Below are 18784 nucleotides of genomic sequence, written 5' to 3'. Positions count from 1 at the left end.
CCTAATTTGACTTGAATTAGGGTTTTCAAACTTGGTTGGGAAGTAATATCTTCAGTGGACTTAAGCCTAGTATGTCAGACTAAGAATGTAGGACTATGCTTCATGGGCTATGAGCATTTTGATCATTTTTGCTACCCAGGTGCCATGTGTCATGGTTTTGGAAAATTATGGTCCCCCACACTTCAAGTGCTTTTCGATGATTCACTTGCATTTTTACTAAAGATTGATTCCAAAAACATTTTCACTAGAAACACTTTCAACCATTTTAAACAGTTCCAAATGAACCCTTAGCATATTTTGGTTAAGGAATCACTAGCTGGTATAATGTGGCGTAAGGCCATTGATTATCTATGGCAACTTTTTGGTCGAAGGCACTGAGGGTAAGTGTACAGTTTAATTGAATACTGAACATTCAAAAACATTTATTTTCATAAATAGTACATTACATTCATATGGAATTCAACTGCGGAAGAGGCACTAGCCATAATGGTAGTACAAATATAGAGAGACACACACTAATAACATATACAACAAACTCATAACGATTTGTTGCAGCTTATTCCAAATCAGAAGGAGTGAAGTCGAAAAAACTAAGAACAAGCCCCACAACATTCATCATTTGAAGTTACACTTGATAGAGAAAATCAGTGTCTCCAACATTATTGGCCAAAATATTTGAACTTCCTTTGCGCTTCTTGAGGAAATTTGTGAACCAATGGGTCGAATTTTTTGGGTACCTTTGGAGTCCGTCAAAATCCACATAGTTAATACCAAATCGAACTGTGTAGCCTTCACTCCATTGAAAGTTGTCTAAAATTGCCCATGCAAAGTATCCTTTCACATTACTACCCTTCCTGCACCACAAAATAAATAAATGATGACATGATATCACTATAAAATGCAATATAGTCCTAATTAGTATTTCAACAAGCACTTACTTGATTGCTGCATGAACGTAACAAAGGTGGCGATTGTAGTAGTCAATCCTAAATGGATCATGGAGGGCATCATCTAGTGATAAGTTGGAATCATTGAACTCATCAACGCCTGCAATATAATTCAGTACATATGTATTTAGTACTTTCTCTCAAAAAGAGAGATGTAGTTGGTTTTAAATTTAGATTTGGAATTACTCATCTGTATTTTACATCAATATATACATATATATATATGTCAGAAATTAAAAAGTGAGATTAAGTGAGGCTTAAAAGTGTCAATTACCATTCTCAGTAATGTAAATGATTGGATCACCATACTTATTCTTCGTGTAGAGTATAAAATCGTGAATTCCTTTCGGATAAACATATAACCAGTCTGAAGCAGCCTGTAATACCATTTGAAGATATATGAGATTGTTAGGAATTGTATAAAATTAATCCTCCAAACACAAAAAACTTAACCTAAAATTTGATGCGTACCTGAGGACCAATAGGAATGCCATCACGTTCAGCTGCCATAACACATATGAATGCGATCAATATTAGAATGTAATAATTCTAAGATATTAATTAATTAGTCGATAAAAGGTTTCCATTTGTACTCACTCAGTGTAATAACATGTGGATCGTATAAGTAACTTGCAGGTTTAGAATAATTCTTAGGTACATCAGTTGCATATAGAGCAGTATAATAGTTCAATCCAACAAAATCAAAAGACCCAGTTAACATCTTGGATTCTTCTTCCGTGAATTTTGGCAATCGTTCTTTAACAAGGCCTCGCATGGTGTACGGGTAGTCGCCTCTTGTAATTGGATCCATAAACCTACAAAGATGTGAAAATTCCAATAATCAACTTTATAAGTCATAAAAAGGAAATATAACCCACTTGATTTATAAATTAATTATACACTTGCCATCCAAACATAAAATCCATAGCTCGATTTGCAGCATCTATATCTTCCTTTGCATCTGAGGCAGGCTCAAACCAATGTGACAATAGTGTTATTCCTATCACCCCATTTTGATATGCCTACAAAGAAAATTCAGAAAATGATTTGATGTAGTACCATACAAACTCCAAACTGTTTACCTCGCTATACAAAAGGTTTCCTCTTGTGGTGGAACCTAATACTAGTGACTCAGAGAGATTTCAGACGCATAAAAAAGGGAACTAACTAGTTAATTCATTATACCTGAAATTTATCTTTGTACACTTTTACAGCAGCTGCATGAGCAAGGAGTTGGTAGTGTGTTACCAAATAGGGTTCAGTAGCCGAATCTCCACCAAGGCAGGTTGGGTCTTGCCAAGCAGAGCATCGTCCCGGTGCGTACATCCCGATTGTATAACCATGGTTACTGATGGTATATGGTTCATTCAATGTGATCCAGTGCTTCACTCGATCACCAAAAAGTGAAAAACAAAGTTCTGCGTAGTCTTTAAAGTCATCGCTGCGTGCCCAAATTTCAAAACATTTTTGTTAGATGTGGTACGTTTTTATTTAATTAAGCAAATGACCAATATTACACTTAGGATAAAATTTGTTTACTTACACAATACGAGGGCTTAACAAACCACCATATGCATCTTCTAACGCTTGGGGAACATCCCAGTGAAAGATTGTCACAAATGGCTGTATGCCTATATATAACATTATCGGAACCAAAAAAAAAATTAATAGTTTGATTCAATATTGTTTTATGAGGGCACGTTATTAAACTCTAATTATATATTAATGGATGGGATGATATATGAGATTAGATGGGAGGGATGATATATGAGAGTAGGTAGCTTTGTCACCATTGCGAAGGAGTTCATTGATGAGATTGTCGTAGTATTCAATTCCCTTCCTGTTGACACCCCCACTTAGCGTGCCATCTAATAATTAGAACAAAATAATCAAGTGAGTTAATACCTATCTATATATCGAAATCGAATTAAGTAAAACAGGTTAATCCATGAAGTAATTGGTCCCAAATCAAGTATATGGAAGCGGATGTCAACATTACTTGGTAACAATCTGGGCCATGAGATAGAGAACCTATAAGCATCCAACTTCATATCCTTCATAATTGCTACATCTTTCTGTAATGACAAGAAAGGCATACATAATTATAAGAAAGAAGCTAAAAATTAATTAAGGATCTCATGTTCAATGTGCTCTTCAACTTCATAGTGGGAATTTAGGGTTTGGAGAATAATATTATTCCTTGATTGACAACCTTATAGAGGTGGTATTGATCAATGGCGACATCTCCATTGCTGTGATCATCGATTTTTTCTGTCATTAACCATAAAAGTTTTTATTATTTAGAGCATAAAGATGGTAGGAATCATAGAATGAGAACTATTATATATGTCCATGTAGTGCATGTATAGTCCATATGTATCGAAAAATATACAGACATTTACTACATGCCCGAGCGTAATTGATGATAATATGTAGAAGACTATAACCTGGATGGTTGTGGGTGAAGGTGTCCCATATGCTTGGTCCTCTACCATCTACGTTCCATGCACCTTCTACCTGAAATATGCATATGCACATTCAAACTGAAGATGTCAATATTCATGCTTAGAATGAAACTGAAATGTGCATGTGCATATACATATACATATATATATATATATATATATATACATATATATATATATGCTATAGTTTTTCTGACATTGAAATCAAATTAGACCTATGTGATTATATGAAACTCAAATTAATTAAAGGGTAATTAAATAGCTAAGCCCTAGCAGGGACTGGCCTGGTAAGCTGCTGTAGATCCACCAAAGACGAACCCCGGTTTTAGAGCATCAAACTTGGTCCTGTCAAGTGAGTTACAGACAATGGGTTTATCTGGCTTAGCAGCTTTGGTGTTTGTCAATGCAAAGCCATTGAGTAGCAAGACACACAAGAGCAAAGAGCCTAAATCATGCATTGCCATAGTTAACTGGAGGGGTTTTGGTGATCGAGATAGCTAGGTTGGTTCTTCCCCGCATATTGCATGGGGTTTATATAGCGGGCTACGTACCACGTCTAAACGTGAGAATAATTGATAAGCATTTATTTACTAAAATTTGATAAACACGTGCAGGCTTTAAAAAAGTGAAGACCACTTAAAAGTCCAAAGCAAAATATACTTTTGTCACAATAATAATTAAATATGAATACTGTTGGGATAATACATATTTATACAAAAAACTAAATATACTTTTGTGACAATAATAATTAAATATGAATACTGTTGGGATAATACATATTTATACAAAAAACTAAATATACTTTTGTAACAATAATAATTAAATATGAATACGTTTGCAATATTATATATATTTTTATAAGTAAATAATTTCTCAAGCATGTATGTAACGTAAAACTTTGGTGGATTGGTTTTGGGAAATATATCAAGGAATGGAATTAAGTAAAGACAAATATTTAAAAAAAAAATAAAAAATTGAAAAATGGAGAAACGCAATTCAAGATACTGTAGGATATGATACTTTTTCATCTTTCGACTTTTTATCCTGTTGGGACCTCACTTGCAAGCAATGGCGGTACGCGCATGCATGAAATGGACCAGAAAAGTTAGAATCCGACCTTGCCGGATCTTTTTTATGAAAATAAAAGAGATTATATTTTTTTTATATGTCAAAATTGATAGCACATAATCTTTATGTTAAATCATGTAGAATTGACAAATTGATTAAAACTTATATCTACTTTCAAATTTTATTACATAACATTCTCCTTAGAATAGACATCTCCTTTGAAAATGCTCAAATTTAATAAATTATCATACAATTTATTTGACCAATACATAAATTAATACAATTTCAATATTTCAACGTGGTGAATGTGAGAATTGAAATTTCTTGATCTATTTTGCAGAATCAGCCCATATATGAGGTGTGAAAATGTAGTTTACTCAACATGATTAGAGATTTGGAATGAGGATCCTCTCCGGATCCTCTTTGTTTGGATTCCGGAAATTCTTAAATGGTGTCCGTTCATTATATATTGTGCGGTCATAAACCATTTTAAATATCTTTAATTAAAATTAAACACAAATAGTACCTGAAGAAAACTGACTGCACAATATACGATAAACGAACACGATGTGAGGATTCCTAGGATTCTCACAAAAAGGATCTGGAGAGAATCCTCACAAAGAGGATCCGGAGAGGATCCTCATACAAAGATATGTACTAGCTGAAGAGTCTTTTCTCTCTTTTTCCTTTCTTAAAGCATTCAAACCCCACTGCAAGTGACACCCATCCGAAGATGGGATTCCATCTGGATTGAAATTGTGGAGACCCTAGAGATGGGATCCCCTCACAAGACATAACCCTAACTCCTTAGCGACAATGACATCTTTGATACGACTGCATTTTTTATGACAACAACTCATCAACTTTACCAAAAGAAAAAGAAGGGAAAGAGTTGTTATAAGAAAGATTTCTGGGTTCTTGCTGGTGCATTCATTCCGTTTCTAGGTTGCTGGTGTTCTCGATCTTTGATTCATTTTGGTGCTTGAAACTTGTAACTCAAAATATATACAAGAACCGAGTCAATGAAGATGCATTCCTTAGTATGTCGTCATCTCAACAATCTCTTTTTCTTCTTCTAAATTTGGGTTGATTAAACAATACCCTTAGTTTCATAATCTGTTATGCTACTGCGATTCTCAACTTACATGCTACCAGCACCATAATCAGAAATAGTCTATATATAGCATAGCCCCGCCAAAAATAAGAAGAGGAACATATGTGAAACGGAGGCCCCAATGTGACTGCCGTTTTCTAAACCCAGCAGGGCGTCATGCATTGTAACTTTTATACATGCAATTGCATGATTGCTTTGAGACACCTCCGTTTCTATGCAAGTCCTTCTCCTAAATAAGCGTTATGAATAAAATAGTAAAACAATTAAGAGAAGTTCATTCCAATTACAACACACAAGTTGCATGTTAAATATATAAAAACATACACAGATCTAAGCTTAGAACACTAGAAGAAAAAAACTCATCTACCATGGTCGATGTCCATGATAAATTACAATCAATCACGGACACTATGTCCATTAATAATCTGAACATGATAAAAAGTCTCAAATTCTACTACGGGCTATGTCCATTATCAAATATAAGGAAACCAAAAATTGTGCCCGTTGACAAATTGAAGCAATCAATTGAAATAGAAAAATAATTTAATATTCAGCTTGCAGTTTAAAATTTGTAAAACCTTATTGGTAATTCAATTCTAAAACTTCTAGACTGAACTTGAATAGGTAAAACTATTAATAAGTTATTCGAAGGTGACTTGATTAAAGAAAGCATTCATGTGCTTACATATAGTTCATCGCGAGTTGGATAACCGGGTGTTGATTGGTGTTAACATATTGTATAAAACATTCGGCAAGAAGAATCAATGGCCACGTTCCAAAAATATTGTTGAAAGGTTTTATCAATATAATATAAATTCATTGAAATACTTTTAACTTTTATGGTCTATTCCATGGAAAAAAAATTCATTATGACTGGCACACGAATAGTACACCACTTGTTTTTATATAAATAGTGAGAAATTTTATTTTTTGAGTTATTAAATTTTTAACACACATATCTTATAATTTGTATAATGACAAATAGTGTATCACTCCGTGTTCTAATCACATTAAAAAGATCTCTCCATTCCATGCATGCATGTACTGCCACTGCTTGCTAGTGGAGTATGGTCCCAACTGGATTAAAAGTCTAAAGATGAAAAAGTATCATATCCTACAATATCTTGAACTGCGTTTCTCCACTTTTCAATTTTTAATTTTTTTTTAATACTTCTCTTTACTTAATTCTATTCCTTGATATATTTCCCAAAACCAATCTACCAAGGTTTTACGTTATATACATGCCTGATAAATATTTATTTACCTATAAAAAATATATATAATATTGCAAATGTGTGTGTATAATTAAATAACGAGACAAAACATGTTTGTATATAATCCGAGATCACAACCGTCAAACATGTCTTTAAAGTTATCGCTGTGTGTACAAATTTCAAAACATTTTTGTTAGATGTAGTACGTTTTATTTAATTAAGCAAATGATCATATTATACTTGAGATAAAATTTGTTTACTTACACAATACGAGGGCTTAAGAAACCACCATATGCATCTTCTAATGCTTGGGGAACATCCCAATGAAATATTGTCACAACTGGCTGTATGCCTATATATAACATTATCGGAACGAAAAAAAAAATTAATAGTTTGATTCAATATTGTTTTATGAGTGCACGTTATTAAACTCTAATTATATATTAATGGATGGGATGATATATGAGATTAGATGGGATGGATGGTATATGAGATTAGGTAGCTTTATCACCATTTCGAAGGAGTTCATTGATGAGATTGTCGTAATATTCAATTCCCTTCTTGTTGACACCCCCACTTAGCGTGCCCTCTAATAATTAGAAAAAAAATAATCAAGTGAGTTAATACCTATCTATAAATCGAAATCAAATTAAGTAAAACAGGTTACTCGATGAAGTAATTGGTCCCAAATCAAGTATATGGACGCAGATGTCAACATTACTTGGTAACAATACAGAACTTATAAGCATCCAACTTCATATCCTTCATAATTGTTACATCTTTCTGTAATGACAAGAAAGGCATACATAATTATAAGAAAGAAGGTAAAAATTAATTAAGGATCTCATATTCAATGTGCTCTTCAACTTCATAGTGGGAATTTAGGGTTTGGAGAATAATATTATTCCTTGATTTACAACCTTATAGAGGTAGTATTGATCAATGGCGACATCTCCATTGCTGCAATCATCGATTTTTTCTGTCATTAATCATAGAAGTTTTTATTATTTAGAGCATAAAAATGATAGGAATCATAGAATGAGAACATATATGTCCATGTAGTGCATGTATAGTCCATATGTATCGGAAAATATACAGACATATACTACATGCACAAGGGTATTTGATGATAATATGTAGAAGACTATAACCTGGATTAGGGCTGGAAAAAATTCTCAAAAATCCCAAACCAAACCGAAAAAATCCCAAACTCAGACCGAAATATTCGGTATGGGATTGGTTTTCAGATTTCATTTTTCGATAATCCTGATATCCCGAAATCTTCTTTTCCTTTTTGTTTGGTTCATACTTCCCACGCTACCAAAGAACAAAGTGTGCAGAAAAGAAAACTACAATATCAATTATATATTATTAAAATAGTGCATATAATGCATTCAGGCCACTTTATAGTTTATATATACAATGGCCATCCGAGAATAAATTAATATCGCTTCGCGATGAAGAGATTCATGTTTTTTTGTTTCTCATCTACCTCATATACAATATTTACCAATTAATCAACAAACCCAAGTTTACGAGGGATAGTGATATCAGTAGCAATTTGGAAGTGAGGGAGGAGAGTTTTGCGGGGTTTTTCTTCCTCCAGGTGGCTTGTGGAAGATGAAGTCTGAAGAGTTCAAAAAGAGGAAAGCGAGAAAAGTTTTCGGCTTAAGTAATTTCAGTGGCAATTACGAGAGAAGAGAAAATTATATATATTTTATTTTTTTTAAGTTAAAGTTCATAGTTCTATAATATACCTAATTGACTAGAATTTTAATAAACTTTTAAAATAATTGAGAAATAAACCATTTGCTTTTTTAGTAATAAAGATATTAATTAGATGTACAAAATTAACCTCATTGCTAATACATTTTTTAATACAATTATTTAGTATTATGATTTAGTGGTGTTTCTCTTAACTTGTAAATAAGAGGTCTTAAGTTTGATTATCGCCAAAAGCAAACTTGAATCACATTATTGCTAGCCCATTGTGAAGCTAAACTCATCCATTTTCCCTTAATGTAAATAATATCTTTTTTTGTTAAAAAAAATATATATACATTCTCTAATACATGTAGGTCTAACGGTTGCAAAATGTGTGGTCAGTTTGTGTGCCTAATTAATAACATTAGTTGTTTCAAAAAAAAAAAAAAAAAAAAATTAATAACATTAGTGTTCTCTTTTTAGTAAGTGAATAAGGAAAATACTGCAGTACATACTGGTCAGTACCCAATTTCAATGATCATTCGTGAGGCCTAAATTTTTTTTAACATTCGTAAATCCGAGTGCTTTTATCATTTCTGTAACCAAACACATATCCGTGCCTTAAATCCGTGATCAAACACTAGTCTTCTTCATTTCCAACAAGTCTGCGAAGATCCTCATAGCCAGCCACCATGACCTCGTCGGCTGCGCCATCATCTTAAAGATACAAGTCATAGACTTCACTTCACCAATCTTGTCCTCGACAGCCATGCCGAGCTCGATCTCACTCGCCAAGATGACGTCGAGTCCTTTACCATCGACGATTCGTAATCCTTGCCGCTGCAAGTCGGCGGCATCTTCGTCAAACCCACATAGCTTCAGATTTCGTCGCCGTCAATCTCACTCCAACGGTGGAATCCACTGTTGGAAGAGGGACTGGGCGGGGATGGGGTCAGGGGAGGAGGGAAGATGGAGGAGAGAAGACGGCATGAAGAAGAAACCATAGTCATGACATTGAAGACTTGCAGATATCGAAGAAGAAGAGTTCTGTTTCGTATTTGGTATAAAGGATTGGTTTGCATTTGGTTATAAAGTTAGCAAAAGTGGTGACAGTGATAGATGCCTTAAAATAAAGTGGCTGATTCCGAATCCGCCGTCTGTTTCCCCAAATTCAAACATTTTGATAGAGTTTTACTAATGGGTTCCAATAATATGCTTAGATGCGATTACTATTGGAGACTCTGGCTAGCCTAGTTTTACTAATGGGTTTGGATGCTTATAGAAAGGAAATAGAGAGAAATTTCCCTTTATGGTACATAAACTTCTCTTTCTTGTACATATCTTTAATCTCAAGAGATAGCTACATTTTCACACCTTCATGTATGGGCTGATTTTTCAAAATAAATCAAGAATTTCAATTCTCACCTACAACACTATAAGATATTGAAACTGTATTAATTTGTGTACTTGGTCAAAATAATTGTATGATAATTCATTAAATTTGAGCATTTTCAAAGGTGATGTCTATTATAATGTTATGTAATAAAATTTGAAGGTAGAAGAAGTTTCAACCGATTTGTCAATCTGACAAGGAGAAATTGTGTGCTGTAAATTTTGACATATGAAAATATTTAATTTCTTTTTTTTTTTTTTAAATGTTTTGTGGTCGAGTCCTAGTAATTCATCAGCCATAAATCATGAAAATTAGCTTTGATTGATCTGTTTTGAAGAGTGGTTTATTGAATAAGATAAAAGATATGGGTTGGAGCAAAATGAAATTTGACATTGGTACATAGGCCTTCAAATATACATTTGACAATTTTCTTTTGACATCTCCATTGGAGATCGATGCTCTAAGACACATTTGCACCACATTGACTAAAAAAAAAAACTCATCAATTTAATAAAGGATTAGATGTTCAGAGAAACAAAAGGTGTAAATTTAATACGATTTGAAAACATCATGGTGCAATATGAGAAGATTGAAACATCATGGTTAAGTTTGCAAATCACCTCAAACTTGTAGGGTGTAAAATGTAGTTAGTCATAATATTAAAGTTGTCCGAGTCCCGCATGTTTAGAGAAAACAATGTTGGAAAATATTAGCATTAATTTTAGGTATATTTTATTGTTTGGGTATTTTACATAATTCAAGTATTTGGTTTTCTAGGGTATTGTTGGATTTTTGGTGATAAAAAAAAGGAAAATATTAGTAGAAAAAAAGGAAATGAAAAAAAAAAAAAAAGTTAATGTTTTGATGATAAAAAAAAGTATTTGTTGTTATTGGGGTGTATAAGGGTGACGTGTGAAGGATTGATGTTGTTGGGTCTGTATATAGAGTCTACTGCAACTGTTTATCGCAATTACTTAACTGTTTGGATTGGTGACGCTTTAGTAATGGTTGTTAGAGTTTCCAATGTTGTATATGTGGTGATACATTTCATTTATGTTCATTTGTTGTTGTGCTTTCTGATATGAGATCTTGTTCGTTCAGTGGCAGAGAACATTCATATGTTTCGTTTCTATACTCCCAACATCTATCTGCATGAATATGTCTGCTTGAAGATGGTGCAAAGTATATGTTGACCTTACAAAATCTATATGTTGAAGAGTGCCAACTAGAATATGCCTGCCTCCATATATGCCTAACAAAGTATGCATTCGCATTTGCTTGTTATCAAACTCATGTCGTTATCACCTTGAGTTTGATGGGACTGTTGAAAAATATTAGTATTTTAGATTTATTTTATTATTTGGGTGTTTTAGATTTTTAAGTATTAGGTCTTATAGGGTCACTTATGATAAACACAAGTTTTAACTCAATATATATTAGAAACGAGTTGATGAAAATGTATTCCTTAGATTGTAGTTGTATCGACATTTTTTTTTTTTTTTTTTTTTTTGGTTAGTTAAACAATATTCGTAATTTCATACTTTGTTATGCTAGTATGACTCAACTTGTATGCTAGCAGTGCCATAATTAGAAATGGTTCATGTAGAGCATTACCCCGCCAAATAAGAAGAGAAGCGTATATGTAACGGACGCCCCAATGTGACTGCTTTTTTCTCAACCCAGTAGGCCACCATGCCTTGTATCTTTTGTACATTCATTTGCATGACTACTTTGAGACACCTCCATTTTTATGCAAATCCTTCTACTAAATAAGTGCCCTGAATAAAATACTAAAACAATCAAGAGAAAATTATTTCCAATCAATACAGCACAAAAGTTACAAGATGAATTTGTAACAACATACACCGATCTAAGCTTAGAATACTAGAAGAAAAAGCTCATCTACCACGGTTGATGTCCATGGTAAATTGCAATCAATTACGGGCACTGTGCCCATTAGTAATCTGAACGTGATAAAAAAATCTTAGTTTCTATTACTCGCTATACCCGTTGTCCGGATTATGCCAGTTTCACGGATTGAAGCAATCCATGGGAATGGAAAAAATATTTAATATTCAGGTTGCAGTTTAAAATTTGGAAAACCTTATTGGTAATTCGATTCTAAAACTTCTAAACTGAAGTTGAAATAGTTATTCGTAAGGTGATATGATTAAGAAAGCATTCATGCGCATATATGTAGTTCATTGGGAGTTCAATAACTGGGTGTTGCTTGGTGTTAACATATTGTAGAAAACATTTGGCAAGAAGATGATCAATGGGAAAATATTGTTGAAGGTTTTTATCAAATTATAACATTCATTGAAATACTTTAGCATTTCTTGTCCCTTCCATGCATGCATGCACATACGGTCCCAATTGGATTGAAAGTGTAAAGAAGGAAAAATTGAAATTTGTAGTTGTTACAACCCGTCCCTCATTCTACGATTTTATTAATTTTAAAAGTGTGAATTCATGAAAATGCCCCTACAATAAAGATTGTTGATTTTCGTTGACCGCCTTTTTGGGACGTGTACAAGCTACTATTTTAGCGTATGCTCGAAGTCCTCGACAATACGAATGCATAGGCGCAAATGGAATGGGGATCAGAGTTACGGTTAAAATTTCACGAAACATTGAATACCGATATCAAGTTGGTGATTTCATTTTAGATGATATTTTGTATTGTTTTGTGAGCCACTTAGGGCTCATTTAGTGAAATTTTAACCGTCCTAAGCTAATTTCGATGTCCTAAGTCCCTTTTTGACACCCATTTAGTGAAATTCCAAAGTTTTAAAGTGGTTGACCATCGGGGCGTCCCGGTTGACCTTTTTTAGGGTTGATCGTTGACCTTTCATTGACTTTTTACAAAAATTGCCTTGGACCCTTCTTAACGTATTCCAACAAGCTGATTCCGAATCCGCCGTCTGTTTCCCCAAATTCAAACATTTTGATAGAGTTTTACTAATGGGTTCCAATAATATGCTTAGATGCGATTACTATTGGAGACTCTGGCTAGCCTAGTTCAAACGGTTGCAACCTCGCAAGTAACTGTGAGTGGGTCTTTTCTTTTATATAGTATATACATATTTATTAGTTTCCATTTATACATTTGAAAAAGAATTTAGTACGTATGCCTAGATTAGACTAATATTTACAAGAATTAGCGAAATGACGAAATTTACGAAATTATTCCGAATCCTACGAGATGCACAGTTATGTGTGGGATGCCTTAATGATATTTACGGCCGCAAATTTTATATGCTGATTAGAATTATCGAATCACTATGCCATGATTATATTTATGTTATCTGCTTATCGTTTGCTGCACCGGTGTTAGTACTCGCTCGGGCCAGGGCCAGGCTTTCACATATAGGTGCCAGTCATGTCGTACAGGTTACAATAGCCAACTACGACTCATATGTGCTGCACATAACGCCAGTCTTCACGTGATAGTAGTACTAGAGTGTATATCATTGTTACACCCAGTCCTATTGATGTCAGAATACCTCTGCATGAACACGTGTCGATGAGCACTCGATATGATATGTTTGCTTATGTGAGATTATACAATTACTGACGTCATGCACTTATTTTCGAATTATTATGCCGTATTGAATTCTTGTGATTTTGCAAGTTACAGTAAGTATTTTCTTACTATACGTAGTATGTATATTTTGGAAACTATACTTGTTTTACGGTGAGAGGTTATAATGTTTTCAGAAAGGTTTTACTAAAACTTTATTTTCAGGCCCACTCACCCTTGTTTTTCACCCCTCTAGGTTTTAGAAGCTAAGCTTTCGTATCGACGAGGATTTTTGGCAAACATCGATATTAGAGATTACCTTCAACGGTATAATTCTCATCCTACCTTATTGTACTTTACTTATACTATGACATCACGTGTGAAATGGGTTCATTCCCGCTCACTAGCACACTTTTACATTTAGGCACTTTTAGGTTTAAATGTAATAACATTTTCGACATCACTACACTTTATGGCTTCTTCACCCTCAAAGTGTCGGCCAACATAGCTCAATTTGGAGTCTAAGTGGACATTCCGGGTCGGGGTGTGTCAGTAGTTGTTTATATTAATGATATTTTAAATAAAATCCATAATTTGTGGGATTTGAAATATTAAAGGATAGAATATACTCTCCACTACATTGTATGTATATATAAACAAGAGTACATATTTTCAACACTACAAAAAAAAAAAGAAAAAAAAAACAAAAGGATACTAGGCTTAATAACATTATTAAATTTCTTCAATTAAACTTGACATGGATACATTATCAAAACAAATGAAATATAATGTACCCATATAAGTTTAGAAAATGGATTAGGACAAAAATGAATGGATTTTACATTAAAAAATGGGTACAATATCAAAAAATAATACATTTCACATGTGACAAATTGATATATTTAAGAATGGGTACATTCATGATTAAAAAAAAATTAAAAAATTATACGAATGGGTAGATTTAAGATTAAAAAATTATATGAGTGGGTATATTTAATAAAACCAGAGCTTTTAACAAAATTGTTTATACATTGTATTTCCAAGCAAACAATTATTATTAAATAAAAAATTTCTCTAGTGGAATTGTCTACTTCATAATGGGGCACAAGGAAAGTGAAAAAAAAAATATCAAGGGTATAATCCACACATTTTATTTCACAATTATCACATTTCTCATGTTGCACTAAATATTTTTTTTTTTTTTTTTTTTAAGTGTAGTGCTATTTAGACACTTAATTTTATTTCACACACATCTCTCTCAATTTTCGGCATTCAAATGAAAGGAATTAATGAAGATTAATGACAAAAAATTAATAAAAATGTGTGAATATCATTAACCTTTTTTAAACTCATGCTTTAATGGCTTATGTTAACGCATGTAGCATATATAGCTCACTCAATTCCAAAACAGGTTAATATTAATAAATAACACTTTTTATGCTAAAAATAATAAATTAGTTCTATCTTCTCTCCCCCTTGCCGGAAAAGGCTCCAATTTCACTCAAACCCGTCGGAATCCTAAAATGGGTGGCTTTCAATTCCTGTTCACAGGTGCTCCAACGCCTCCAATTTTGATTTGGTTTTGTTCCTGGAATCCACTGAAGTCAGATGGTAGTGGTGGCCCTCATCAGAACATGCAGATTTGCTAGAATGGACGATCGTGCACCCCGCAACGCCGTCGGTGTCAAACCCTACGAAATGGAGCCATTAACTCTCGGATTTGGAGTGCAAACTGAAGAAGGGCAGTAGAGGTGTTGTTCTTAAGTGGTGGCTGGCTTCGAATCGTCGGAAAACCGCCTAAAAAGGCGTTGGAAAAATTACAGGACCCGAGTCTGCAACCGGGTCGAACGCGGGTCGAAAACTGGGATCCAGGTAGGGTGGTTTTCACTCCCCCTCATTTCCCTCCTTTTCCCCTCTCTAATTGCCATCGCCTTCCTCTCTCATTTCCAATTGGATCTCTATTTCCTTTTCCCTGATTTGGGCAGCCAATGCCTTTAATCTTAACTTCCCCCTCCCCCCCCCCCTTTATTTTAACTCCTTTAACCTTTAACCCACATGTGGAAATAAATAATTCCCAATCTATAGTTTTACAACTTCAAACGTCTGTAACTATATCGATATAATCCGGACTCACAAATGGCTTTCGCCTATTCTTTCATACCAACGAGTACTACACAAATGCGCGAAGTAAATAAGTCATATGTTTCTCTACACGTTGGTCAAAGAAAGTCAAAACTTTCATCTCTAGGGTATTGCGCATAAATTCATTCTTTTAAAATTTATAAAATCATAGAATTAGGGACAGGTTGTCACATAATCTCATGGTAAAAAATTTGTGTCTAAATTATGAGAATTATAGAACTCAAATTCCCATCGTATACTAAAAGTTTTCTAGAATCAGAGTAAGAATAGTAATGATGTCAAATATGTTTTTTTTTACCATGAGCCTTGTGATTCCTTCTCTAGAAAGCATTCCTGCTAATAAGCGCTTAACTGTTCAAACCACCGGTTTGCATTTTCATCTTTGATGTCGTTTCTAACCAGAGATAACTTTGAAAGTTAATACATGCAAGAATTGGAAACTTAATACATGTTAACAAATTGGACCATCTTAAATAAATTCCATCCAACTAAATAAAATTTAATATGAAAATATTAACAATCACCTACATGAATGGAGTTTTGCTCTCAACATTTTGCAAATGAAAATACACACCAAGAGAGAGATTCAGTTAAAAAAGTACCGCATAGAGATATGTAGTTTTTGGTTTTGAATATTCTGTAGTGCATCAGCATTAGATGTACTTGACTAATCAGCGAGCACGATGTCATGAACTATTTAGTCGTTTGTGTAAACCAAGACAATAGTAATCACACTACACATTCCAGACCCCAGTAGTTACTCAGTTGTGTTTTCATTCCTGAACAATTCCTGATTTCCCTTGAGTGCTCTAAAGAATTAAGTCATTCAAAAAAATTTCATTTGAACTGCCCCATTCTAGACTCAAGTAGATGACTTCACATTAAGAGTATCCTACAATATCCCACTTGGATTTTAAGAATTCGATTTGAATTATTAAAAACAAAGTTTAACATAATCTCACTAGTAAGCAGTATTGTTATTATCAAGAAATTAGTGAGAAAGTATATCTCCATGGTGCTACTCCAAATTATCATAATTTAGTTGTCTCATTTGAACCCAGATCTTTGAATCTCCAGACAACTTGGGTTTCCATTATGGTGACTCTTAATTACGGGCCCTTAACCCGTTCTCCTTAATAATTAACTTACTCTCTAGCCAAGCCATGGTACCACTCGGTTGACCATCTTTTATGGTGTGCACTCTCCTTTTAAGTTCTTAAAAAAATAGTTGTTTTACAACGTTAAGTTCTTCAAAAAACATATGTTACGACTTATAAAGTAATTTGCTAATAAGTAAATAATAATAATAATAATAATAATAATAATAATAATAAAAAGAAGTTGATATAAAATCTCTAAGATAACCTTCTCAATTGTGGTTGCTTTAAATGCTACCATTAATTCATTCTTTTACTTAAGAAGTAAGAAAAAAATATATATAAAGATAGACCCCTATTTTTTAAGCATCACTAAGCCTCCACAATCCAGTCAACATCCTTACATGGATTCCAAAACTCACTAGTGGTTCCATTACATTACTTCTCTTTCTAGAAAGTGCTCATCATTCTGTTTCCCAGAAAGAAAAAAAAATGTACTCATCATGTACTCATGATTCTCCTTCGAAAAAATTCAACACAGTAACTGTGAAAGCCATTTTTAACAAAATAAAATTTTAATACGAAAATATTAAATAGTTCTAACACTTGCAACCAAAATTGTAAAACTTTATTTTTTTCATTTGAAAATGCTTGTTTTTATTTCCGAGAACTCTATAGGCTTATTAGTTCTGTAGTTTGCTGCTGGTGTTTGAAGGATATACGCTTATGATTTTAAAGCCCAAAAATATTAACTATTAAAGTCCAAACAAAAACGACTATATCGGATATGAATTTGTTTGGTTTCTAGAGGGACTTCAGTTCACTTTATGATTTTTGAGTGAACTAGTCAAACTGTAGCATACCCACCCATACGTATAGTTAGCAAGTAAGCAACAAACATCCACTTAATTTGAAACAAAATATTCCATTTTTTATTGGTAAAATAAATAATCCTAAGCCAAATTCATTCAGATAAATCATTCAACATTAACCTAACATTATTCATTCAGGTAAAATAGATCGATACATCTCATAAACTGCCATCCAACTTTGGAATGCAACAGGAACAACGGATATTTTCGTGTGAAGCAACGCTTTAGTCACGATGATGAAACTGCATTTTGAACATGCACCAAAAACAGATCCAACAAAAGTTCTAGGATACTCCAGCTGTTCTAATCGTTAATCTTTAATTACAATGACTGGAAAATCAAAGGGCATGAGAACCCAATGCATGAGTTGGGTTTTCTTTGTATAATCCCCTCCAAAAGATATCCTAACAATAGTTCAAATGAAGTTCAAAATTCAAAGCAATTGAAGAGCAAGACAGAGAGATGAAATGGTGTTCGTGCTCATAGTAGTGCGGTTTTAACAAAATCCAAACAAGTATAGAATCATAGTCATGAAGTGTGATGATATTCGATAACAAAAAACTCTCAATCCGAAAGTTGATTGCTTCTTTGAAGGAACGAGTTCTGAATCTCTGATTGACATGTAACCCCAAGCAAATGTTGCAACTACGAACAAAGAATTCAACTTAAATGTGAGAACCAAAACCACATAGAAAACCAAGTACAAAAATTTCAAAAAATAAGAAGTGAAGCAATAGAGGCAATGAGTTGAATCACCATTCAAATGTGATTTCAGTTGGGCATTTAATCAAACTTTTTATAGGCGAATACAAGCTTCGCAATCGAAAACCCACAAAATAAAAATTATGTAAGCACCAAGGATTATATGTACCATCGTATTTCATTTCTTGTGGAGGCGCACTTATTTCAGTCTACCTTACTCTGGATAGTTTTAGAGTAAGCTGGAGGAATATGCAATTCAGACTTCTTCATGTGCAGAATTCCAAATCCATAATGGCCAAGTGATGTAGGATTCGTTCAGATTCATGAATTTTTTTCTTCTTACTTGATGTAGTATGCCCCCCCCCCCCCCCCCCGCGCGTCCTTTTCCATTACAAGTTAGTAGTGGAGGAGGGCAAGTGTGAATTTGTCACACAGTGCTTTGCGAGTGACGTTGCTTTTATCTTGTCAAAGCGGACTTGAATTGGTTAACCCTTAGGTTAATCATTAATTTGATCATGACTGTGTGTATCATGAACTCATAGG

The 18784-nt window shown here is 33.6% G+C and overlaps 1 protein-coding gene across 2 annotated transcripts; it reads right to left on the bottom strand.

Annotated features, from left to right (window-relative positions):
* Positions 1 to 411: 411 nt before the first annotated feature.
* Positions 412 to 3932, bottom strand: LOC137747178 (beta-glucosidase 12-like). 2 transcript variants are annotated; one of them, XM_068487223.2, is made up of 13 exons: positions 3697 to 3932; positions 3395 to 3464; positions 3160 to 3218; positions 2947 to 3022; positions 2738 to 2815; positions 2491 to 2578; positions 2133 to 2388; positions 1854 to 1969; positions 1545 to 1762; positions 1419 to 1450; positions 1222 to 1324; positions 939 to 1047; positions 412 to 854 (listed from the first exon to the last, which is right to left on the bottom strand). In XM_068487223.2, the coding sequence occupies exons 1-13, from the start codon at positions 3874 to 3876 to the stop codon at positions 626 to 628; spliced, it is 1614 nt and encodes a 537-aa protein (XP_068343324.2). In that variant the 5' UTR covers positions 3877 to 3932; the 3' UTR covers positions 412 to 625. The 2 variants fall into 2 exon arrangements, with proteins under 2 accessions (XP_068343324.2, XP_088544949.1); XM_088688823.1 differs by having other exon boundaries at positions 3395 to 3460; positions 3693 to 3928.
* Between the last annotated feature and the right edge of the window lie 14852 nt (positions 3933 to 18784).

The sequence above is a fragment of the Pyrus communis genome, chromosome 2 (assembly GCF_041283825.1).
Source record: "Pyrus communis isolate YQ-2024b chromosome 2, ASM4128382v1, whole genome shotgun sequence".
NCBI lineage: Eukaryota > Viridiplantae > Streptophyta > Magnoliopsida > Rosales > Rosaceae > Pyrus > Pyrus communis.
Note: the sequence above shows the minus strand (reverse complement) of the source record. Positions and strands in the feature narration are given on the sequence as shown.